Source organism: Phaseolus vulgaris, chromosome 2, assembly GCF_000499845.2.
Source record: "Phaseolus vulgaris cultivar G19833 chromosome 2, P. vulgaris v2.0, whole genome shotgun sequence".
Classification (NCBI taxonomy): domain Eukaryota; kingdom Viridiplantae; phylum Streptophyta; class Magnoliopsida; order Fabales; family Fabaceae; genus Phaseolus; species Phaseolus vulgaris.
The window spans coordinates 41,967,813-41,995,080 of record NC_023758.2 but is presented as its reverse complement, the minus strand read 5'-3'; the positions used below and the strand labels follow the sequence as shown (position 1 = coordinate 41,995,080).

General features: G+C 35.3%; 1 protein-coding gene across 1 annotated transcript; it reads right to left on the bottom strand.

Moving 5' to 3' along the window:
- Window positions 1-26,186, bottom strand: LOC137812231 (calpain-type cysteine protease DEK1). Its single transcript, XM_068614150.1, has 32 exons — window positions 25,898-26,186; window positions 25,651-25,807; window positions 21,453-21,703; window positions 18,751-18,933; window positions 17,767-17,902; window positions 17,374-17,504; window positions 17,138-17,252; window positions 16,038-17,046; window positions 15,748-15,858; window positions 13,682-13,740; window positions 13,253-13,415; window positions 11,635-11,908; window positions 11,363-11,513; window positions 11,142-11,253; window positions 10,881-11,046; window positions 10,715-10,785; window positions 10,497-10,588; window positions 10,211-10,373; window positions 9,995-10,066; window positions 7,381-7,758; window positions 7,185-7,300; window positions 6,804-7,101; window positions 5,203-5,522; window positions 4,350-4,701; window positions 3,662-3,982; window positions 3,487-3,591; window positions 3,257-3,385; window positions 2,280-2,660; window positions 1,452-1,589; window positions 1,085-1,321; window positions 573-992; window positions 1-500 (listed from the first exon to the last, which is right to left on the bottom strand). The coding sequence occupies exons 2-31, from the start codon at window positions 25,764-25,766 to the stop codon at window positions 687-689; spliced, it is 6,456 nt and encodes a 2,151-aa protein (XP_068470251.1). The 5' UTR covers window positions 25,767-25,807; window positions 25,898-26,186; the 3' UTR covers window positions 1-500; window positions 573-686.
- Between the last annotated feature and the right edge of the window lie 1,082 nt (window positions 26,187-27,268).

Sequence of the window (27,268 nt, the reverse complement as noted above, 5' to 3'; positions counted from 1 at the left end):
TGGTGCATAACTTTTGAAATAAAATTAGATTAGAAAAATATTTGTACAAAATTTCCTCAAATGTGAATAAATGGGAATTGGTAATTGTTAATGTTTGTACAATTTTTTGGAATTATCAAAACGGCAGCAGCATTTACAGTCACTTAATGCTTGTTACTACTATACCTCTCCACACTCTCCTTACCTCCATTTGAACCAGGTGTTAGTAATTTCCTACGTATTTTCAGCTATTTCTTTTCCAACTGTGATTAAATGGTTACAAGTATACCCCTATAGTACCCTTTTTTATGTACACAATAAACACCCCGACAACCCTCTTCAAAGCTGGCAGAAGCATAGTTCAAGACGTCAGAATCATCAGATTCAAAGACTGTTTATGCGCAGCTATACCCCATCCTTGTCTAGGACAGATGCCATGGAATTCTCACCAGGAATTCTATCTTCATGATGTGAGGTTCTGAATAAGAAACTCCAACCTTGTAGAATTACCTTGTCCCAAACTGTGAAAACGTAATCATTTATGTTAGATGACATGCATGAAAAAAAATTGTTGGAGAGAGAAAGAAAATTACCCAATAGTTCCAACCAGGGCTCCCAGTAGCGCATGTACATAGTCCCGAGAAGCCAACCAGAGAAACTTATCAAGAGGGCAAAATATAAGATGTAATGTAACCCATCCGTAGGCACTACAAAGCTTCCAAAGTTACTGATGCCTTGGTGAAAACAGAAAGCACAAACGGTGCTTCTTCTCCGGGGTGTATAGTAGTAGGAACTATAGTATATCCCTTTGGTTCAGGTTCCAAAACCATTTCACAGGATATTTCTCGAGAATTAACATAGTCTGTCCCACCAACGGACTCATGTAGGTATATATTGAAAGCAGCACGTCTGCCACGAGTTTTGAGTATTCTCATTCCAATGTAGAACATCAGTGAATCATGGCTTGATTGATAATTTCTAAAACCAGCAGTTGTTCTTGAAAATCCTACTCCCTGTAAATACGATGAAATTAAGTTTTAAGGAAATTCAAGGGAAGTGTTGTTTTCAATAATTGCATTAATCGATAGGCAAATATTGATAGTACCTGAGTTAAGGTTATGAATACATGAATTGGAAATGATGCATCTTGCCCAGTTGCAGTCAGTCTGAACTGTGGATTTTGATTCCATGTATCATAATCCTGACACCCACCAGCACTGTAACCACGCCATTGTCCATGAACAGAATGACGCATCTCTGACGGATAGATACGGCAAATATATATTGATCGAAAATGAATCTGAAAATCTTGCCATGACATCCAAAATATACCATCTTTTGACTGTCCAAAAAAGTGAATAAAATAAAATGATTACTACCTTGAGCAAACAGTCTGCTTAATCATAAAGAGGAAGAAATGTCACGGAGTCAAAGCATAGACTGATCCACATTAGAAAAACATAAAGAACTACCTGCGAAACATGCTTCAGCTTGTGTTTTATCCTATCCGACCATTCAGGTGATGAATCAGACCAAGGACCATTCCACTCAACTTCATTGGCCCATGGATTTCGGATCTGAACAAGTTTATGACCATCCACCTCTCTTACCTAAAATTGTAAGACAGCAGAAAGATCACTAAAAATCATTAGGATTAAGGACCAAAAGGATCGAGTTGTTGGGTGTTGGCAGTCATGAATGTATACAAATACAAAATAAAATTCTTAACACAAGAACCTTCTGAGCTTAAAGCATGAATAATACACAACTCTGCTCTACTTTGTGCTGAAATTCAACTTTTTAAGGAAAATATAAGAATAAGGAGAGGAGAGCCAGGATCAAACTTCTAACTACTCAATCATAAAGTCAAGCACCTAAGGATTGAGTTGTTGGGTGAAGGCACATGAGTCACGAATATATAAAAAAACACATTCTTAACACAAGAACCTTCTGGGCTTAAAGCATGAATACTACACAGCTCTGCTCTACTTCATGTTGAAACCATGATCAAAGTCCTGACTACTCAATCATAAAAGACCTTTTTTCATGTCAGGGACCAGTGTTATCAATGGTAGAAAGCCAAAATTTCACTATACATGCCATTGTGGCCTATGGTGTGCCAAAATAGCAGGCCACCTTCATATATTGCCCATGGCAATTGAGGAATAATCTGTCATACCATTCTGCCATGGCACCACTATTTAACAACAATGTCAATGATTAATGCTCTGACAAGCTTACAAAGTCACTAACTGAAGGACTATAAATGGACTGGGAGTATAATAAATATAAACCATTACCTGCAGTATTGAATATGCATGTCCTTGCACAATGCCACTAGAAGAGATGTGCACATCGGAACCTGATGGACTTCCTGCGCCTAAGAGAAAACCTTCTTGCTTGAAGCGCAATAGTTGAGACCACAATCTCCCACTTGCAAGGTCAATCTGGGCTTCACCACTCCTCATATCAATTTCCTCCCCTGCACCCCCTGTAAGATCCACCAGGGCATCCTGAACAAGCCCACCTTCTAGTGCTTCGTAAGAGCCATGCAACTTTGCATATGCCTTCTCCAATATAGAGACCCAAAGTTCATAACCCTTCTTACTAGTAGCAAATGCAGGTTTACCCGGTAATTCACAAGGAATCCAATCATCAACAACAACCGGAATCCACTCACCCTAGATACCATAAACCAAAATATGCAAATAACTAAGTTGCCAAAATAAGGAAATAACAGCATATCCGAACAACATGCAACTAGAGCTCTTATAGTAATGAACAGAAATATTATAAGAATTTTATAAGTCACAATAAATAAAATTTTAGAACAAAATTGGTTGAGTTTTCAGAATCAGGTGTACGTATAACTGACGAATTATCTCTTGAATCTTTTTAATTAACTTTATATCTTGAAAACAATTTATCAACAGAATAGTCCCCCACTCCCTACCCACCATAACTTTAACTTAAGCCTGCTCCACAAACAAATAATTTGTTTAGGCAAAACAGCAAAACCAAAAAAAATCAAAAGAATTCTTCAACTTTCATTACCATTTTGAATGTCAACATACGAATAAGAAGGATTTTACCATTCACATTAATAATCTCTCTCATTACGTAGAAAAGACAAAGTAGAAACCAACGGATTACTATCTTAGGCTTCAAGACATAGTAACAATTGCAATTTATTGGGAAAACATTCTTTATCCAGTTACAGAATGAAAGAGATAAATAAAAAGGAACTGAATTAAATCTGGTGATATATGCTTATTACCTGAACACAGAAGCGAACAGTGTAAATTCCCTCCTCATTGTAATCTGGAGTGATGATTACCTCTGATATACATGAAACCTCTGTGAGAACAGCAACAGCGCTCAAGAACCAACAATCACCTAAACGGCCCTGTTCAATGTACATAACAATTAATACCTAGAAAAACCTAAATACTATCAATAAAAACATTTATTTCCAAATTTTTGCAAGTGAGCTGTAAAACATGAGACCTGACAAACATCTGAAGGATTTGGTGATCCTGAAAATAAGCACTGACGACAGTCAAAATGGTTTTGTCTGGCAATATCATTTGGCCTCAACCACCCGGAAACAACCTGTATACACCAAACATTTACAGGGGGAAATACAGCAGACCAAAAGATATAAATTAATAAGGAAAAATACCTGTAACTTTGCAGGGGGGTTTGCAGGGTCCACAAACAATGAGTGATCATTGGGAGGAAATTCCTGATCAGTAAATTGTGTCTCTCCTCTAGCATAGAGAGCTTCTTTGATGGCTAATTCTACAGATAGCATCCGTTGAATAATCTCTTCTTGTGTTTCTATTCTAGGTTTCCTATACTTCCTCGAAAACGAATCAATATCCACCACCATGCCATCACGTTCTGACCTTCTTTTCCTCCCACTAGAATATTGTCCATCCCAATCTACATCATCTCTGTCATACAAATCTACGTCGGCAGGATCACTGTCCCAGCCATCAACCTAGGCAGAAGATGTGTTAATAAAATTTGCCAAAGTAAATGTGTTAGCCAAAATACCACTTGCTATACTATTTATATTTCTCAATGGTAAATGATAAGATGCATGTTCCACATGTTATAGAACTTGACAGTGTTGTTAACAGCTTATTCAGTTTCTCTAATATATAAATATATTGGTTTTAAAATTTCAATTACATCTTTTTTCATAAAGGAAGGGTGTGACAGGAAAGGAGGAAGCAGCAGAATACCCTAGAAGGTGAATCAGCCCACTGCCAATTATCTTCAGGGAAATCAAGATTTTAAAATTTCAATTACATCTTTTTTCATACAATAAGGGAGTAATAGGAAAGGATGAAGCAGCAGCATACCCTAGAAGGTGAATCAGCCCACTGCCAATTATCTTCAGGGAAATCAAGTGCACCAAAGTCTGCTGAAGCCAATGAAGTATAGAGAGAAGAAACCTCATCATCACTTAAGCACCTTCCCCATAGAAAAGCATCCATGATATGCATCTTAGATTCAACCCCTTCACTGTCTGATCTACCAAATGCATCAATATCTGTTGGTGGCCTAACACCAACCCACACTTCTGTCCCCTCTTCCCAAATGCTGCTACCCACACACAATGGTAATCCATTCTGGTATCCATCAAATCCACCATCCAAATAACAGGTTGCTTCACCTAAATCGGCATCAATTGTCATGGTTACAATATGCCACCTGCAATATATTTAACACACTAAGATGTTAGAACCTGAAATAATATTATGTAAAATGAAAAAACATGGACTAGACAGAACTATTAAGAATTTTAGTCCTCCTGTGTTCCAAAATACTCGTGCAATATAAAGTTTGTTCACATTTGTAAATTGACTCTGGCCAAATCACAAAAGTCAGTCCTAACAGTATTTAAAGATAAATATAATCTTGTGCATTTCAAGGAAGCTAGATGGCAGAGATTGAAAAATGCAAACAGACTTGAGTCTTTTAAGATTGATTTTGAATAGCATGTTTTTGATGCAAACAGACTTAACAATATTTGAAGAATGCAAAATTGCTTTAAGATTAAATTTGAATAGCATGTTTTTAAACTAAGAATATTGTTTAACACAAACTGCAACAGACAGTAAAAATACAAAGAAGACTCTGACTCGTGAACCTGAATTTCAGAAGACAACATATTATACTATACATACATAAAAATAAAGACAAAGACCAAACCTTCCATCTGCAATACTTGTTGCACTGATACTCCACTCCTTTGCAACAGTGGTTTGCCTATCACCTTTAGTAATCAATCTAAGCCCAACTTGTCCAGCCTCAATACCTTGTTCAGATCCAGCCACAAGAACTTCCCAGCATATCTTCTTCTGAAACTCAGTACCCAAGAGACAAATAGGACCAGATTCAGGTTGTATCATCAAGGCAATAGAGAAGCTAACTTTTTGACTTCGGCATAGACTGGAATCAATCGGACCACAATGCCTGCCACTGGCTGTTGGCTCATCATCAAGAACACATATGGCACCTGTCATTCCTGTCTGCAAAGATACAATAAATTCACTGACTTAAGTAATCTCAGGAGGAATGAATTGTTTATAAACACAAATAAAAAAATAAGTATAATTTTCATATAATGTATAAAGACTTATAAACTGTGAGTCATTTCAAAGTCACCTTAAACATGACTTACTAAGTAAATATTACAAAAACCAACAATATAACTGTGACAACATTTATACTATCAGTGAATTCTAATTAAAATCTAAAAGAATAATTTTCCATCATCTTTTTCGGTGAATCATCCACCAGTCAGAGATAAAGGTGTGCTCGTTGCAGAAATTTTAAATATAGATTATTATTACTATAAAGAAAATTTAGTTAGCTGAATGAGCTGCTGAGAATGGAACAAGTATGGAATAGATCAGAAGTTTACTGAATACTTAGGAAAAGAATAAGAATGCAGCCCAAAGGTCAAGATCATTGAAGGTATATTTAATGAGATGTAAACTGTGCAAAGTACGAAATTAGTTTTGGAAGGGAAAGAGAGAACTAACTGGCAACCTGGCACATAGTATGAGGGGAGTATATGTGGGTTTACAGTAAATCAGGGAAGGTTCTGTAGAATGTACTATGTAATTAGGCTTGGTCTGGGAGATTAGACATTCCTCAAACTTTTTAGGAGTCTTTATCCTTTGTACTATTGTACACAGAATATACCAGGATCTGAATCGAATACAAATATTTTCATTCTTAATATCTTCCATTTAGTCTTTGTTGATTGTTTGTACCTATCAAAGAAAGTTGGTTTAATTAACAAAGACAATCTATTGATAAACATATACCTGAAGAACAAATGAACATTATAAAATTAACACTTTTTCTTCTAAACATTTTTCAAAGAATATATATTTGAATTAAAAAGTTGTGTTTATCAATGGTATAGACTTGCTATGTTTAAAAAATTATTTCAATAAAATCACATCAGTTTTTTTACATAAAATAACATTGATTTAAAAAAAGTTTTAAAATTGTTTTACTACTTTCGAGGATAGAAAGCACTATTTACATTTTTTTTTTTAAAAAGGTGACCAAATACCAGCTAACAATAAAATAAAATATTTACTTTAGCAATACATTTTCCACCACTCCATTATTAATTATGCCACAGAATGAAAAAGAGGATGCTCATTCCATTAAATTACTTTCTAATCCCGATGAATGCCCTCAAATAAATTAAACAAGCCGTTAGAAAATTTGCAAAAATATCCCTACCAAATACTATCAGAATTCAGAATAAATATAAAAGACAATTAATGAACCTGAAGTGCACGCCGAGACAACTGTGAAGCACGAATTCTACGAGCAATGCTTGAAACCCTCTCTCGAGCAAAAGAATCATCTAGGACAGAATCACCTCCAACTGCACGCACTGCAGCTGCCATGGCAGCCGCCTCTCTGCTGCTAGCATTAGGAATGGAGGATAGCAAAGAAGCTTCTATCTCCTTCCATTTACGTTCCTCTTTTTCAAGTAGGGCCTTCCTCCTTTCTTTCCCTCTCCCCTCCTCCTCACGCCTCTGCATGAAAACTTCCTCTTCCATCTCCTTTTCTCTTATGTAACTATAAAATTCATAAGAAAACATTTAGACAGAAACGATTGGGTCAAGCTACTATGTGTATTAATTAGATATTCAGAAAAGTACCTCTCCTGAATGATTTCAAATTGCCTACGATCTTCTGGCATCCACTTCTTTATTTTTTTAGCACTTAAATCAGAAAATCCAATGCTGTCAAGAAAAAGTCTCAAACGAACCTCATCCTGCCAGAGATAAAGGATTAACATTGTCACAGAAAATAACTAGATATAATCCACCATACACAAAACTAGAAATTCATTACCTGTGCTTGCTCTGCCTTAGAGGTCAAACCAAGTAACAAGAGTAAATAACCTCCAAACTTGTCCCACATGTACACCCACTCAGTGTCAATGGCCTCTTCTAGTGCCAGAATTCGCGCATGAGCACACATTACTCTTCTATAATCCACATCACTAGTTGGCTCGTGGCGAAATGTCCTTTGGTATCTTAGTCTACTAAAGAATGAACCAGCAACTAATTCTTCATTTCTCAAGCGGTCTCTCAATTTCATCACATCAGCTCTTGGAAGCACAAAATTTCCTGCCCTATCACGCATAATGGTAGGATCTCCAATCAAAAGTGCAGCAGAACTAGCTGACCTCTGTGGAGCTGAGTAGGTTCCAGATAATGCATTTCTGGTCTGCAATGAATATCATTAATTTCCAGTTTAATTACATTGACAATTGGGAGAATTCTTTTCAAACAATAACATTAACAGATCCAGAAAAGTATTCCATAAATTGATTTTTCAAAAATAATACAGAATATAAAACAAGTATTATAAAGAAGCATTAAAAATTTCAAAAACTGTCTTGGGACCTAACTAAACCCCACAAAACCAGGCTTGTACATTAGAGGTTTGCACTCCACTCATATGTTGTATTTTGGCGCAATCTCTAGCCACTGAGACTTGTGTTTTCTCGTTGCACTCCCTCACACCAAACGTTATTGGTCTAGGTGGGTTGATAATATGACATGTGAATTTTTTAATACCCTTTTAATGGACTATCACATTAGTAATATTGCATTTTGAGTCTAACCCAGTCCTACACAACCAGCTTGTAAGATGATTGAGTATTGAGTCTAACTCTACCCCACTTAAATATTATTTTTGGCAAATTGGCACTATCTCTGGCCAATGTGAGACATGAGTATTTCACAACAGAATGTTGGTATATAATACTGTGAAAATAAAGTAAAAAGAAGCACAGGATAAATCCCTTGTATATAATGAATACACAAAGTTATGTGCTAAGCCCATTACAAAAGGTAAATAACCCGAGGTAGACAGAGAAGAAAAAAAAAGATTTGTCACCAGTAATGTGATATGTGGCACTTGAATCTAGAACCCAAGAGCCAAGAGAATTGGAGTGAGTGAGGCCAACAAAAGATGTACTAGTGTGTGCAACAGTAGCAGTAGTACTAGAGTTGTGACGATTCTCATACCATTTGAGAAATTCATTGAAAATAGGAGGTTGTCCTATGGTATCAAATGAAGTAGGATCCAAAGTAGACAGTTGCAAAGGAGCAGTTTGCACAACTGCACCAGATCAAGGAGGACAACCATGTAAGGCATAACACACATCAATTTTGTGGCCTAGCTTGTGACAATGCCCTTTGCCAGACTTGTGAAAGCAGTTGCGATCATCACACTGAAATACCAAAGTGGAAGAGTCATCAACAGAAGCAGGTATATCGGTGGTTGGCTTACCTCGCACACATGGGTGCAAAAAGTGGAAGTAAAATTAGACACAACTGAGGATCCCAAAATCTACGGACATGTGAATAATCATCAGAAAGTCCATGAAAAGCCAATAACATGAAGAACTTTGACCTTTGCACGAATTCTTGAGAAAGAGTGCAGGTAGGAGGCAATAACTCATTTGAGTCGAGGAGAAGAGCATGAACTTTACCCAAATATTGGGGAGATTTTGACAAACACAATAATGACGTTGAGTATCATTGGTGATCAATGATTTAGCTTGTTCCCAAACTTCTGAAGATGTCTCATAAGCACAAAATATTTTGTTTTAAAGATGAGTGAATAGTAGTCTTGAGAACAATGCATAATTGAACATCAATTTTAAACAAATGAGAAACCACATTTTCAGCAATAGTGGCCACACAATGGGTAAGATAATCAACATAACCCTAACTCTTAAGGTATAGTTTAATGTTTGATGCCCAAGTATCATAATTAGTTCCATCTAATTCTTCAATGGATGGAGAGAGAAACCCTAAAAAAAGCAAACGAACTTCAGATGACAAGGGCAAAACCAGAACAAGCATCACAAGGCTATCCCGATGCTGGTAATCAGGCATGGAGAGGCGTGTCGAAGCTTTGATTGCCGCAGCATGGTGGTCGCCTGGGGGTACGATCTGAACAGAGGTGCAACATTCCACAAACAGCGACAAGGCAGCAATGGCAACAGAAAATCCTTGACTTCTTGGTGAACCCACCAAGAAGTCAAGGATTTTACCCTAACTCTAGATACTATGTGAAAATAAAGTAAAAAAGAGGTACAGGATTAATCCCTTATAATGAACACATAGGGTTATGCATTTATAGATAAGAAACATACAAAATGTATGGGCTAAGCTGGTTACGTCTAACAAATACTATAAAATAAACACTTATGTCACATATCTATGATCAGTGTAAAAATATCTTAGAAAATTAGCAAAAGTATTTAACTTCAGAGAAGTAAACTAAATTTTAACAATTATTTTGTTTCTGTAAAGAATTAAATGTTTTAGGTACATGCACAGGCATATAAAAGTTGTTGAGTATTACTCCAAACAAGGCTAGAAGCACAAGAATAAATTAAACATATTGGCAAAATAGGGCCAGTAATCTTTTCAGTAAATTTACTCACCTTTGTAGCCGATCTAGCAATTGCTTGAATAACAGTTTCTTTACTGAGAAAATGTACAGCATCTTCCATCATCTGTACAGTATACAAAGGTTAGAACCTCCAGTAGAACAAACATAGCACACTTTCGTCCTTGTGCTACTTTCATTCTTGTGAATCCATTCACTTAAATTTGAAGTAGCTTAAAAAGTCAGGATTGATCGCAATGAGTTCACAAACCTTAAGAGTTAGGCAAGGACGAGATACAGCAAACCCAAATGAAACAACTAGTGTAATGGCTGATACAGCCGCACCAGCAAAGGGTGGATAAATCTTTAAACTTGCAACAACCCCCCAGCCTTCAGTTGCCAGGGCAATCCCATATAGCATAAGAAAGGACACACTGTACATAGCAGATAAAGGCAGTGGATACATTAAGTAATAATTAGATAACATCTACATTCAAAGAAAACATTAATCGATATTTAAAAACAATAGTAATCATGTTTAGAGTGTGGTCATAAACCTGACATTCTTTCCACAATCAGCATGAGCATCATACACATACACTGGCAAAACTCGAGGAGAATATACAACAATGGGATTAGAAAGCAGAACCTGGGGAATAGGGGAAAAAGCACAAGAAATTAACCTCTGAGCAAAATAACAATGAACTGAAGAAGCATTACAGAATTAGGGATTCAACAGATGGATATTATAAGATTGAAAATTAGAATAACTCACAGTCAGCGACCGTCCGGCAAGAAGAAAAAGAAAAGAAAAATAACCAACCGATGCTCCAACAAATGGTTTGCCTGAGAAAAGAGCACAAAAAAGACAATGTTAACAGATCAGCCAATGTCTACTAAGCTACGCATAGCAATGTCAATATAATGGACTTCTCTACCACCTTCAAACCATCCAACAAGAAATGCTGCCAAAGCCAACAGAAAAGCAAGGAAGCAAACAAAGACCATCTGTGTCCGGCTCAAATAAAAATTGTTTGATGCCCAGTGGTGAATGGCTCCAATTGCTAACACCATAAGGAGAAGAATCAAAAGAAATGCTACCCCAATCTGCAATACAAAGAGTTTCAGCAAAAGAAGTTTGACCATGGGTAAGGTGAAGTTAAAGAGACATTGAGTTCAACACTGAATTGAATTCCACTTACAGTCCATGGCTTGACAACAACTATCAAAGCTGAAATAGCACCAAGCAGAAGAAAAAGACCAATTATAACAAAGATATATACACCACGAGAAAGTTTCCAATCATCATCTTTCCTGAAAATAGGCATTTTAAAAATATCAGACAGCTGTCAAACAAAAAAAATGACAACTGTATCAATTTACCATAAAGATAAATTTACAAATACAAGAAAGTTTAGCCTACCACTTAAGTAATCCACAGCAGAGTGACAGCACTGCTGGAATGCAGACTAAAGGAAGTAAAGCGGCTAAAAAATCACCGTTTGTTGGAACTTGTTCATCCCTGGTTTTGATAACTTCTACATAAGACACCCCACAAAATGCTACAAGGATAACTGCAGCAAGAAAAAGATTATAGAAATAAATAATTACATACCACCAATAACAGAAGCAATTATCATATTTTTGCTCATTAGGTGGGGAGTATGAGAGGATTTGTAGAGACAGATAAAATACCTGCAAAAAGCCCAATAAAGATAGCAGAGGAAAGGGAGAAGCGATATGTTGCAAACCATGAAATTATTGGTAGCACGCTAGTAACAACTAAACCAATTGCAGATGCCATTGCCCAGCCAAGAAAAACATATGATGTGTAAGGGGAGCCCAAAACTTTTGGATCACCATTCAATCCCTTGTATCTTAAATCATCTAAAGGCTTCGCAGAAACTATTGCTCCCAAAGCCAGTACAGATCCAATAAATACTGACATACAGATAATAAGAACAATACCCTGTAATAAGAACAAGACAAGCTTAAACATTGAAAAGGAATTTTTTAACTTGACAGAAAAAAGAGCAACATTTGCACCACACACCACCTAGGAAACAAATGCATGAATTAAAATCTCCCAATCTAGAATATGATAAGCTAAAATATGTGCTTCTTTGCAAATTAACATCTAGCAAGTTTTGGACCAAATCATAATAAGATTGTATGACAAAAGTCACTCAAACATAGAAATTTTTATATAATTACCACAAGACAATACGTGAGCATAAAAATGTTACAACTGTGTTTCACACAAGACGGTGACAGATAGAAAGATGTAAGAAACTACAACATCCCAAATAAAATGTCAAGCATTGTTTTCAAGTCTGGTACACTGCTCTTGATTGCTTTAAGGATTTCCAAGAGATTATATAGATTCCGCTTCATTTTTTATGTTGTATGGGTCCAAAGGGACATAAGGAGTGCATCAGAATGAAACAATACTATGTTTCACTGTTTGGATTGTTCAAAATAAGATGAAATGAAGTATAATAAAAATGAACTCAAAGTAAGCTCCTATGTCAGAATTGTTTAAAACTGAATGGAACCGGATGGAATGTCCATTCCATTCCAAGTAATACCCTTTGCTTCTTCCCTTCCAATTTTAGAAGAATGAAAGGGAACCAGCAAGTTTTTTGTTCAAAATATATACAAACAATGGAATGGTAACTTCGTTCCATTCTGTACCATCTCAAGTCCAATTCCATTTCACTTCTCTCATTAGATAACCAAACAAAGGCAGCTTCTTTCAGTTCTTTGTTTCAGATTCTTAATTTAATTATTTTTTAAGATGTGTAATGTTTTATGACCACCACTACCCGTGCCCCCAGAAAATAATTAAATGACATCTTCTGGCCCTTTTAATATTACATTTTTATAAACAAAAATAGAAATAAAACAATATAACTAGAAATTCACGCTGCAGAAAAGTGCCAGTGTACTTATCATAGTGTTTAGCTCCACTAAGTTCTATTTGAAAAAATACATTATTTCTATACCATCTTTCCTCTACCAAATATCATGTATTGGTTTGCACATAATAAGATTATACCAAAAAGGAAAAAATGATTGCAGTTCAGCAACAACATTAAATGTTCTATATACTGTCACAGGCTAATTGTTCAACGCATCATTTACGATTTCACCCATCCTGAAGCATAATATTTTAAATTACAATCATATTCTAGCAAACACCATTAGCTTTTAACTATTCTATTATTATATATATTGTATGTAGAAAGCACAAGTTAGAGATAAAACTATAGACATCCCCCCTATAGTAAATAGGATAGGCATTAGGTCCAACCTTCTTTGTTTGAGGAATTTGGTCATTTCCAGCACTTCCGGTACAATTTCCATGGGGAACCCAAAATTGGTACCCATTACAAATCCATATGGGAATGGCAACAGAAAGACATGCTACCATTAGTGGTACAGTCAAGGATATACCAAGGAGAACAGATGATTTGCTGCAAAAATTATATTAAAACACATAAGTAGGAAAACAGTTATGCTGATAGAAAAAAGCCTTTCACATAGAATAAGCAAATTAGATGATGGCCTGATTTTAATATTTTTAATTTTTGTATCATTAAATTAAATAAATGAAATCGTTAATGTCTCAATTACAATCATGACAAAGAATTTTTTTTTATTGTAAACATTTTCAATAGAAATGAGGTCAAAATTTTAAAGTATGAACAACTTACAGCAAAAGTAGGGTTCGGTGGCTTACCTTAAAAAGGAGAGCAACAATCCAACACAAGTGCTGAGTAGCCAAGCAATAAAACCATACTGAAGATAGTGAATGGGAAAGAAAGAGAATATGTTACTAGTTATTCATTTAAACTTCAAACAAATACTTTATCAGACACCTTCATGAAATAATACGCATGCAGTAAAACAAATGTAACACTAACAGCACAAGCAACAACAGACATATAGCCAGGCCAAACATAACAATTAATGGACTTCAAAAAACAAACATGAGGTCTAAATAAAATCCCTAATTCTAGATAAAATTACAATGATTGACTAAAAAGCACTCCCAAGGAAATCGGTAATTCTTCAATCTCCATGAAGGTATCAGTGTTATCGAAAAAAAAGCCATGGCAGCACCATACTGAATTTTTGTGACGGACTTTCCATTGGCCGCCACAACATTATGGTGGTGAATCAGGTTTCGCATGGCACCTCATGGCAGAGTGGAAGCTCAGCAGCCATGCCAGAAACGACCCAACACAAGGCACTAAAAACCCTGATTTTCTCTATTCTCGTTTCATTTAATTTTCTCTCTTCTCATTTTATTTTCCAGGCAGGATACAGTAATGTATCAGCCCAAGCGCCTTTTTTAAAAAGGGTTGGGCCAGACAACCTGGCCTCAAACCTAAACAATTACAACAAGTTTAATCTAAGGCACCTCACCCAGCAGCCTCCTTACGTTGCTCTGCAGTGCAGCCACTGTCACACAGTCACATTCCTGCCACTGATTGCAAGTCCTCTTTTCTCATTCAATTTACTTAACTTTGACCAAAGTCTGAAGATAATTATTCGGATTGAAGAAGTCAAATAATTAGAAATTTCGGACATGTAACTTATGTTCTGTTGTTATTCTAAGTCTTGAACCTGAAATTTGTGGTGCCTTGATATGATTTTATTGTTATTTATTTGAATTTCTACACATGATATTATTATTAATTATGGTTGTCTTTCATTATTTTTGCATTATAATTATATTTATGCATATTTTTAAATTATCTTATATGTATATATTGTCTTTTTTTTAAAACCTGTGAGGCTTCTGATATATTTTCATAAGAATTTTTGGGGTTGCAGATATTTTCCATTATCCGATATCGATAACACTGGAATGTCATCGTTATTTAACAGAAGACGGGACGTTACTGGGATCAATGGGCGATTCAATGAGCCATCAATCTTCATGAGCAGTCTGACCACAAAGCTCTGACAGCTTCAGCAAATACATGTAAATTTGTAACTTAATTCCAAGTGGAAACCAAGATGCAGGGTTGTCAAAATCCATGTCCTACTTAGGATGAAAGATGGGAAATTGTGACGAAACAAATTGCAACATCAGAGGTAAGACCTCACAAACAAAATTTAAGAATTGAAATAATTACTTAAAAGTTATATTATTAATAATTAATGTTTTTATATTTGATAGCAATTACGAAAAGCAAAAAGAGAAAAAGAATTAGAATCAAACAATCAAAAGACTTTGTATAGACCCAGCATGAGCTCAAATTATGGATTTAAAAATAAATAAATAAATAAAGCTTCAGCCCCTCATCATACCAAAGTGATTTGAGAGTAGAGTTAGAGTGGTTAAGGGTCGCATCCAAGACATGGGAGTAACTCTGAGACTAGAGGAGTCAAATTATTCAAAGAGACTGAGACCATTAAGATTTATGAGATTTCAGGTTTTCAAACACAGAATTGGATTACAAACTACCCAGCTCAGCCCATCACAGAAAGACTAATCCAGTCCAGAAAACTAGCACATTATAACCGTTCCAAAAACTCCCACTCCAGGAGAATTTACAGCCAAGAAAGTGGTATCATTACAGCACCAGTAAACGTTAGCCCTCTCTCATGTCAAGCTAATATATGTGCGGAACAAGAATATTACATCTGTCAGCACCAAAACTAAAAACACTGTAAAGCAACAGATGTACTTCCTTTATTATGAAGAACAAATTTAGACCAATTAGTCAAGTTGACATAGCAAATATTAGTTTCAGCCAATTGCCTTGTTGATCCAAATAATAGAAAATACAGTACCTTCCTCGGTTTTGATGTCATGGACATTTCTTCTGCCGTAAGGGATCGAAGGAAAGCCATGATTGAACATATGACAGGAGACAACAGGAGCACCGCCAATCCAAATTCAAACTGCAAGCAATCAATGTTCAGAAATATCAAGATGAGCATTGTAACATTGACAATTACAATTAAACAATTCCAACCCCATGATCATCCTAAAAGATAACAGACTTCTAGAAATAAAAGACTGTATCTCAGTTGCCCAAAACAAAGCAGAATATTGTGAGGGGGAGGGACTCAGGACTCACCTGCTGATGTGTTGCATTGATTATTTTGATAGTTTTTGGACGAAATATGCCAACAATGATGGTTTCAAGTACGAAAATAAAACTAAACAAAACCCATGCTCGTTCTGGAGTACCCGTAATGTGATGCAATACAAGTCTGCACAACTGAAGCCACTTTTCAAGCCCGTGTAACCTCAGTTCTTCAGATAGTGAAATTTGATTAGGTATGGTATTGTCAACACTGGCATTATCAGTATTTTCATTATGATCTCTATCTGCATCCATGCTACTTCTTTGTAACAATGCCAAGATAGTTGGATCCAATTCTAAACTCTTCTCTTTTAACATCATGGCGAAATTTGGATCCAATCCTTTATCTTGTAATAAACTACTAAGTTCTCGGTCACCTTGTCTTGCCCTTCTTTTAAGCATAGTTGCAATCCTAGGGTCATTCAATCTTTCTTGGAAAGCAAGAGCCAAATTCAAATCTAGTGTTTGTTGATTTGCAGAGTGTGATGCACTGGAGTCGTTCCCTTGACTATCAAGACCACTACTAGAACAAACCACCAAAGAATTGTTGTGTTCCAAATTTCTATCATCAGATGGCATTCCAACTTCTGGCTCATGAACAGCTGACCGACAAGAGCTGCTATGTAATGCTAAACTTGACCTTCCACTATCTATACTTTTATCACTATTGATTCCATCTGGCAAACTAGCAGCTTGAGACAGGACATTATTCCAATTGCTCCCATCAACTGCAACCATAGCTCTGCCAGCTTCAATTACATTACCAAGATTACCGGCTTCAACACTACTACTTCTTTTCATACTTGAGCCACAGCCCTCGGAAAAGCTAGATGAACTGTTGTGCTCCTTTTTACGAAAACCTTCTCTCAGCCGAACTACAGTGCTTTGTAAAGCATCTCTCCTTGCAGCCAATGGGTTAGTGGCTGACAAATGGCGAGTAACAGCCGCTCCCAGTAGTACAGTTGCCATAACAGCATAGCTAATACAGTGCCCTAAATACCTGTGACAGCAAAGTAGAGATAAGTCAACAAACCAATAATACATGCAATTGTAGAGAGGAAAAGGTCGTATTTCAAAGTAAAAAAACTAACCAATACTGTACTCCAAAACAGATAAGAAACACACGGGATGTTCCAGCAATAAACAGTGCTGCAACACGACTGTCAAGAAGTTGAAAACCATACAGGCAAGCTCCCAAATTCCAGTCTACAGTACAAGAAATGCATAGAAAAGGCAGAAAATCAAATAAACAGATCTGAAAAGTGCACAAGAATTTTCCTGTTAACTATTAAAATATTATAATAGCAAAAATAGCTAATTAAATCACCAAGAATAATAACAGCAACTGATGTAATTGCTCCAAGCCAATTCTCCTCTTTAGCTGTTAGACCATACAGGATGGAGTATACTAGCAGAACAAATAGTGAGCCAAGGTAGAGCAGTACAAGATGGGAAGCCCTACAAAGACAAAAACAAAAACAATATTAACTTGGAAGAACAAGACCTACAATATCTTAATGGAATATTATTGAATACGGACAAGTATTTCCGAAGCAAAATTAAAGATTCATTATTCAGCCAAAACAAGACTCCATTAATGAAAAGCATTAAAAGGTGTATGAAAATAAGAGCAAAATATATGTCTGCCAATGTAATTAGAGCCTATAACTGTCTGTGTCCACTACAATAGTCAACAATGAGAACAAGAACTAGAACAAACCTCCTAGATTGCCGAGGATACAACTCATTAGGGTCTGGGGGTTCAGGTAAACATGCCACAGGACCTACTTCAATACAATCTGAATAAGCAAACTTGTATGCCCTTCGCACATACTCATCCACATCCAAGCCATTCCCTACAATGAATAATGCTATTAAGAATATTTAAATAACAAAAAACAAAAGAACAAAATAGAATCAAGCCAAAAGCAGTATAAATACATTGTGAAACCATCTATATCATAAAGGAATATACTTATTACGGTTATAATATCACTATCTACTGAAGTTGTTACACAATGAAGGGTACCAAATTAAAACTGAGTGTTGTGCAAGTAGGGAGAAAAAATACAACATTTTTTGTCACTAGATAGCAGTAATTTTTAAATTTGATCCTTGTACTTTAAGGTAACTCAATTTCAATATCACAATATTATGACAATTATTAAAATAGAAAGAATAAAAGTGTAGACCTGTTTGGATGTGTACTAGATAAACACTTTAGGACAGAAAAATAAGAAAAATTAAAATTAGTTTCTTCATAAACTAAAATTAGCTTAAGCATAAGCTAATTTGTAGAAACTCTCCTATCTAACTTTTTCTTTTTATTTTTCTCTTCTATAAGTATTCATGGAGAAACTTCCCCAAACAGACCCCATTATTGATTATGAATTACAATAATACATTGATAGGTAAGGTCATTCTCTATTACACAAGCCTGCGTAAAGATCAGGAAATGATCACCTATCCTGTCAGTTACAATTGATTAACAGATAAGAGAATACAGTATAACAAAAAAGAGAGAGAGAAAAATCTCTCTCAAATAAACAGTAGGGACAACATTGAAAAGGACTAGGAGCTATTGGAAACTTTCTTCACATATGCACTACATTGAAAATGATTATAGTGAACAACAATCAAAAACATATCCTATCCTTTAATAAAGTAGCAATTTATAAATGAACTAAGTAATTCAAAAGCATACCATTAAAAACCATCCTGCAGATAAATAGCATGTTGATTGCTAAAGCGATTGCAGAGACTCCAAAAAAGAAACCAGATGGAGAATAGCGGTCAGACGCTCGTGATCCAGTTGTAACATATACGGCACAAAGTTCGTACGCACAGAGTAAAGAAACAGCCAAAAGAAGCAGGATTGCAACAGCCCCTGTCAAAGAAAAATGTAAACATTGGCCATAACAACTACAACATCAATGAAAATAAATAAACCATAAGATGCCCAACATACTAAATATCTACATAAAACCAGGTAAAATATACTCTTCTTGTCTACTTTCTACATCATAGCTGTTTTTGGACATGTCATTCACTTATTAATACAACTTAGGCACTGAAAAGAACATACAGAAAAAAAAAAAAAAAAAAAAAAATTATGCACCTGACAACAAGTACAATTTCCAAACAATAAATGGATTTGACTGAAGACCTAATCAAAGAACATTCTCTGGTGCTCATTATACTATACGTAACAAAATACCTATTTATAAGCAATTTATTTCACTGCTGTTCAAAATGAAATAGGAGCAAAAGGCCAACTTTGGTTAGACAACAAATGCAATAGGATATCAAGCTCAGACTGCAAAAAGTTCAAATGCCCACGCTTCGGACAGAATAATAACTATTGAACATGTTGGAAATCCCATATCAACTAAAATATTATTCAACCCACTATTGGACCACCCATGAATATTTATCCCTACGCTCAGAGATCTCCAATCCTCAACATGAATATGTTGGAAATCTCAGAATGAATAGCAATATGACCAAATTATAGCATATAAATTGGTACAAACCGATTCTGTGAGGATGAGTTAAGCATATGACTACTTTCTAAGAGAGCACAATCCCACAAGAATTAACTCAGTTGAGGAAGATACATCAACCTATTTATTTGAGCTTTCAGCTGTATGACCTTTGCTGTAATCTTATTCGATTGCTATCTCCAGCTGATTCTCCAAGGTAGAAACATAAACAAAAGAGTATTGCTTGCGCAAAAAACAGAGAGAGAAGGATAATTATTGTGAAGTATGATTTACATGATTTCTATCAATTTCGACATCACCCATAGCTCGTTTTCTCCTAATCTTTTCACAAATGACTGGGGCATAGGGCGTCAAATACCCTGGCATATCTTAACATCAAAGGATGGATCCTGTTAACTATGGATTCCAACTCATGTTTAGAGCACACAATCTATGGGTTCTATATCATTGTTTCAACGTTGGAATTTCAGTATTTTGTTACATTGCTATAAATGATTATTCTAATTGCAACTAGTCATTCATTCTCAACAAAGAATGGGAACAAAATGCCATTTTAAAAAACTTTACCTGTTTCAAAGACAATTAGGTATTCTATTCACGCTAAGAAGCAAAAATGACAGGGTAGTAGGATCTAATTCTAAACTTTACTCTTTAAAGCTTCAAAAACAAATACAATTTGAATCCAATATGTGCCGAAAACCGCCATGAATATGTTCACATATCCCTTTGACCATCTAAGGTATATTCTTCACCAATCCATGTTTGCACAAAAACCTCAACAAAGAAGTTGCAAAAAAAGCGATTGAGACAGCACAAACTCTTACAACAGTTGGTTTGACTTGTAATGAAGCAGATAGCTTAATTTTAGGTCAAAGGTCACTATCTCACTCAAGCATGTATTTGTGAAATATTTATTACAGATAGCAGCCATCCCAGTATTCATTAGGTTAAAAGAATATAAGTATCATTTATCAATTTTGGGTCAAAATTAGGGAAATCTCTGGTATTTCTAGAGAACTTGCGTTGCTCATTCTAAGGTCAAGTCAAGATTACCATTCATCAGTGAGTATTCCTTAGACAAATCATGTTGAATGCTACACCTAGACTAGACCTATTGATACTCCAAATGTTAATCTTGCTATGAGCATTGTTAGTAAGTGTTACAATATTACGCCCAATTGTGTTTTAGAAGTAAACATGCCGTATCCATGTATTATCATGTTACTCGTGAAACTTGTTCTATTTTATTTCTTCACTTTAACCCCCATAATTTCAACATCGAATGCCATCCTCTATAAACATTATTTAGTTATTATTTTTAGGCAAATTTCCAATGTAAAATGTCCGTATTTGGCATACAAAATCATCACCCTACAGCAGTTCCAGTGTTCTCATTTCACTTATTACAACATTATTCGAGTTACTATTTTTAGGCAAATTCTCAATGTAAAATGTCTTCATTTGGCATACAAAATCATCACCCTACAGCCGTTCCAGTGTTCTCATTTTATTTATCACAACTTTGTGACTACTTGCCAACACATCCAGTTTGACAAAACTCTCTCTAGACCAGGTTGCACTGAAGCCTGTAAAGCCAGTGCAATTTTTTTCATTTCTCTAATTAGAAATTGCGCACTTTTATAAATAGAAGACTCTACAAGACAGCAGTCACTGTTCATCCCTCTTCTGTTAACTTTTCATGAAACAGAAGACATAAATCACTTCCAAAGGCTATCAATTGCTCAAATAATGAAAGATCATTGACAGAAAACAATCCTCCGAAACAGTAATACCAGAAACAACTTTTACCTAAGTTACAGCATTTCGAAATTTGGGTTTCAACTTAATAGAAAATTAAGCTTAAGAACTGTAAGCAATAACAAATAGGCCATAAAATACATACTTGAGCTTTGCCACTGAGTTCTCCACCACAGCATAATTGAATAAAAAGCCAATAGAAGAGCAGTACCAGCCATTATCACAGCCAAACCAATCAGATCTCGACCCAATATAACAATCAACCAGGAGCCCCAAATTATAAGCACCAGAATTGGAGAAACAACAACAACCCATGCAGAAAGATTCAGAAAACCGCAGAGCAAATGGAGTTGAGGACCTTGCAAGATATTTGGCCATTTCCGAGCAAAGATCCAACTGGAAATAGAAACGAATAAATAACAATAGATGCAAAGAAGCCCAAAACAGTCTCAAAAATTCAGAGTACTTTCATAGCGCGACAAAAGCAGCATAAAAACAACTTGTATTTCTTCTCAAAACATATGTTATGTGATGACAAAGTATTGTAGCAAAAAATTGAACTTATTTGTTATTAAAAAGCAGTCAAGAGGCCTAGTGCAACCTTATGTGTTACATTCATGTCGACCAAAAAAAAATGTGTTACATTCAACAATCCAGCTGCTATCACTGTGGATTCATCAAATAATATTAATTGTTATAATTATAGAACCAAGGAGAAGAATAGGCTTTACTAAAAAGTTGTGTTGAGTTGTACCTATTTGTAGTATAGGATCCTAGAGGTGCCTTTACTTGTTTTCTACTCTTTTCTCTCTTTCATTGTATCTCGGACTAGTACAAGCTCCCACAATATATTTTTTCTCTTTTTATTTTTCTCCATTATAAAAATTCATCAATAACTATCAACATAAGTTATGAATTGCTAAACAATATCAAAACTCATAAAAAGTAGTCAATTTTCTTTTCTCTTTTTTGCTTTGCTTCACTATACTAACTAATCATTGTCCTGCAGGACAATAATGAGTTCATATTTATTTCTTTCTACCCAATAATACCACAAATGTCAAGGAATTCCTTTTTAATAATACACACAGAATATACAAAACACAAAAGAATTCTGGGGCAATCAGCTAGAACATAATTTCACCCAACTTTTACGAGACATCCTTTTCTTCTTAGCTTCACAAATTTCTTCTTCAAGGTGTGTTTATATTAGAGCAGTGCAACTTTCTGTAATGAGTATAGCATTCCTATTGTATATCAGCTGCAGCCAGCTCATTAGTAACTAACTTTAGTTACAACTGTCTACAAATTCTGTTTCTAATTCATAGGAATCCCATGGTGCTATATATATAGTTGGACTCTTATCATTGTAAGTTTGAGTTCATTTTTGGCCCAAACCCTAAAACCAAGATGCCTCTGAGTGCATCATCCACCAACACCTTTCTCTGCTATGGAATCTTCTCCGGTGTTAATGGCAATTATATTTCTAACTCTATTGCCAAATAACATGAATATAAGATTCAGTCGATTTGGTGCTGGTAAGTTGAACCAACAATCAAAAGCCACATTACTTGCACCAAATCACACTTGAAGATAGCAGGCAAATCACACCTCAAGAGCCTATATCTAATGGGAGTAAAATACCAGTTGCTTCTCTCTTGGTTACAATCGCCAATTACTCAAAATATGCTTGCCAATTTTTGGGTAAGTGTTCTCAATAGCAGATGGCAACACATGGCGAAGGGAAAAACTTCTGGCATATGGCGCAAAAAGCAAGTCTCTCTTTGCAAATTGCATACAGCAATTGGCAACCGCCACACAATTCCACCATGACACCACCATTTAACAGCATTGAATCAGACGCAACAGATCATGGCAATTATGATATAAAAATTCAACCCTAATTCCACATTCACCTGAATACAAAGGCCAAACAATTTTGCGCAGAACTTCAAAGCATGATGGTTTAAGATCAACCAATTCTGAGTATCTTCTAAGAATCAACCCCTATTTCCCGTTCTCACTAAAATTTGTGATACAATTGAACCAAAGGAGTAACTCAATGAATTTAAAAGCCAACAGACAAATATGAAACTATTGTTGCCTCGGTAAGCAATAGACTTGATCCAATGTCAATTTGATAAAGTGATACCCAGTCATAACGCAAGAGGCTTGTCTTCAAAAATTTCAAAAGAAAACTACAGATATGGTAAATGTGGTAAAATCTCATCATGTTCCGGAAACACCATCACAAACCAGTGTTGCACAAAACCTTGTCTTGGGTGCTAAATGCCCTGAGTTCAACAATTCCAAACCTGTCCCCAGTGGTCGCAAGAGTCACTCTGGTGGCCACAGATTTCTTGGTGGCCGTGGACACTATTCAGTACCAACTCTGTTTCACGTTTGGCCATGATGTTTCCAGTTGTCACAATGATTTAAATCGGAGTTTAGGTCAGAATCAGGCATGCAATGGGATTGCATTACTTTCCCAAGGATGAACTCTTTTAAAAGCTTCAGTTAATCGTTGAAAACTTATTATGGCTTTATGTCTAAGTATCTAACATCCCCTCACACAAGATCCATTGGGCTTGACTCTGAAGCATATAAAATTATATCCCATCTTGCCTGACGCTAAAATTAAACACTTTATTAAAAAAATGAGGGTGGAAAGGTATGAACTCCTGTCATGGATGCTCTAATATCATATTAGAGATCAAATCCCACAGGTTAAAGCAACTTGGTAATCAATGCATTTGCTTGCTTCTTTTGACAAAGTAATAGTTAATTTAAAAGGACTCCTAACCCTCCTGATTTGTACTCTATCCCTGATAAATTACAATTTTGTATAGAAAAAATAAAATAATTGAGTATCCAATTCGAGTATTCCTAGGTACCATAATGATATTCAGATCCCTAAAAAGGTGAATACAAAGGCAGCATAATGTACAAGCTCGCATCGTTATGGGGTATGAGGAAGGTCTGATATACACACAACACAACCTTACTTCCGCCAAGGGGCGGATGTTTCCTTAACTATACCATGACTACCACAATGCAACGCAGCCACCTTATGGTTGTATTAAGGTTTACCCTCCTAAAAAGAAGCAAGTAGTCCGATGAAATCTGGCAGCTTGAACTAAATTAAAGAGTAATCTAAATGGAAGTCTTAGAATGTAGGTTAAGGTCTAACCCAACTATATGAAACCAACTTGTGAGGTGAGGGTGGTCTCCCACTTACATACTCTTTTCAAGATTTATCTCTAGCCGATATGGGATTTTGAATTTTCCTAATACATCCCCTCACACTCAGCATTACTGGTCTTGGTACATGCATAATAGGATGGGTGACCGACGCTACTAATGGATTTATGATAGATTCAAAGGCCATCTTAGAATATGGATTTAGGCATAATTCAACCCCACAACTCTACACATAATTCGTCTAATATTAATACAAATCACATATATGGAATGTAAAGTTATGTTTAATCTCAAATTCATGATATTTCATTAAAAATATACCATAAACCATGCTATTATACCTTCAGATTTCTAGCACGGTTACTTAAGATTCCAACAGACATACTAAAATTATAAACCTAATACATATGACTATAAGTTTCATGAGAATTTTACAGTTCCATTCAGATAGACCCTTTTTCTAAAAAGGAAACAAGGGAAATTCAATTAAGTACGTTGAAGATTATTTTAGCCCAAATAAAATATGACTATATTTTAGCCCAAAATATCTATAGATAAAAAATATTATTTTCTAAATATATCACGTTGAAGACAGTTCATCTAAACATGGAAGCCATCCCCCAAGTTATACCTCTACAGTCCACATTAGCCGTTACATTACATCATAACCAACATGCATCTTCCCGTGGATTCTGACAAAATTACTTAAAAGAGGTGCAAAGTAAAAGAAAGCAGAGCACACAGTACAAGGTAGAAACAAACTCGTAAGGCCCCAGTGATTTCCCACTAAAAAAAATCTCTCACAGTTCAAAATTGGCACCAAACTACCATACTTACCAGACCGTCATAAAAACCGAAAAAAAAAACGCGCTCCAATAATCCACACTTAATTCCCAGATTGGCAAACAAATGTAGCTAATAAGCTATCCATTTCAGTGACAGTAGTACACAGCAGTCAATGCCAGTAAATATCAAACCATCAATCACTTAAAAACAAGCACTAATTTAAGTAACAGAAAGCAACGGCGCAGGAAATCAAAAGCACTAACAGTGCAGCAAGACAATTCAATCTAAAAACTACAAAAAAACACAAAGCAGCAAGTCAAAACAGGTAAACAGAAACAATAATCTAGATGAGATACCTATAAATTCGCCAGGGCCTCCAGTTCACAGCCCAAAGGATGAAGAATGAAGCCAACCCTAACACCGAGAAGAGGATCCCGCAAATCACGCACGCGAGGAGAAGCGCACGGTCCATGCCTCTTCCTCCTCCTTCACACTAAAACAACGCGCATGCACCTGATTACAGCCACAGAAAAAGGAAACAGCGACGATTGAGACGATTACGCAAGAGAATGCAGAAACGAAACGAACAAATCTTCCACTTACCTTACTGTTGTGAACTGAAATGGCAGCAACATAGTGGCGAATTCAGCAGAAATGAGTCATAGCTGAAGCAGCTAGGGTTTCAAAGTGAGTGTTGAGGAAGCTAGGGTTAGTACAGCGAAAATTGAAAGCAGAAATAAGGAGAAGAAACAGAAAAAGAAGGGTTTCTGATTTTGTTTTTGTTTCTCTCTCTCTCAAACTCCAATTGTACGTTGCAGAGGGTAAGATTAGTGACGATTAAAACCCTACTCTGCCCCTTCTTCTCTTTTGCTCAACCTCTGTCAACTATATCAACTCAAATATAATATAAAATATAATAAATATCAAAATAAATTAATTTAATTCTTTCTTTTTCTCGCCCTACGTATGAGAGAGAATGAAGACGAATAATGTGCGCAACAAATTAAAAGAAAAGAAAAAAAAAACTTTAACTTATTTTATTACCTTTTTTTTTGGACCATTATTCAACGGTTTAATTTGGACCAGCTAAGACTCACTTTTCAACCCTCCTTCGCCATTAGTTAAACTTAGCATTTTTTTATGATAAATTAAATTCGTTAAATAAAAAAAATAAGAGTCACATCATTTGAATAATTCATGTTGTTATTTAAAACAACATTTAAATAGAGAAAGTCAATAATATAATAGTGAGTTGTTTAAAAGTGCGGATTTTGACATTTAAATAGAATTTTTCGCATTCTTTTAGCTGTGGGTTCGTTTAAAACATAAGATGAAAATTAAATAGGAAAAAAAATCAAGAGCGTGGTGTGAACAGTAATTCATTCTTAATTTTTATTTAAAGATGTTCCTATCCTATGTTTAATTTTTAAGAATGCTGTAATTAAACATTCGTATTAATTATGATTTGACTAATTCATATCCACAGCTTCGAAATAAATCAGTAATTTTTGTATTTTATTTTTTCTCCTTTAGCTTTAATTTTCTTAATAATTATTATTTCCATGCTTTTCTTAACTATCTTTTTCCACTGTTACATCTTCTTGCAATTATTTTTTTCCTTATCCTTATTAATTAAATGTACTTTTTGATTATGAAGCTTTCATGATTTGTATTCCTTTATTTAATTTCCGTTAATGGGGATTTTTTACTCTTCGGCTTATCTTTATTTTCTTTTATTACATTCCTTCCAATAATTTTTATTTTATACGTAACAATTTGTTATTTGAATGCACCTTTGTTAAGTTCTTGTTTTTACTCCACATGGAAATTCCATAATTCACTATATTTAACTATTTTATTATTAAATTTACTTTTTATAACTTATAGACTAATATAACGTTATAATATTCTACAATTTTTTATGGATACATATTGTTTTACTCTAAAACACTTTACTACATCCACATATGCAAA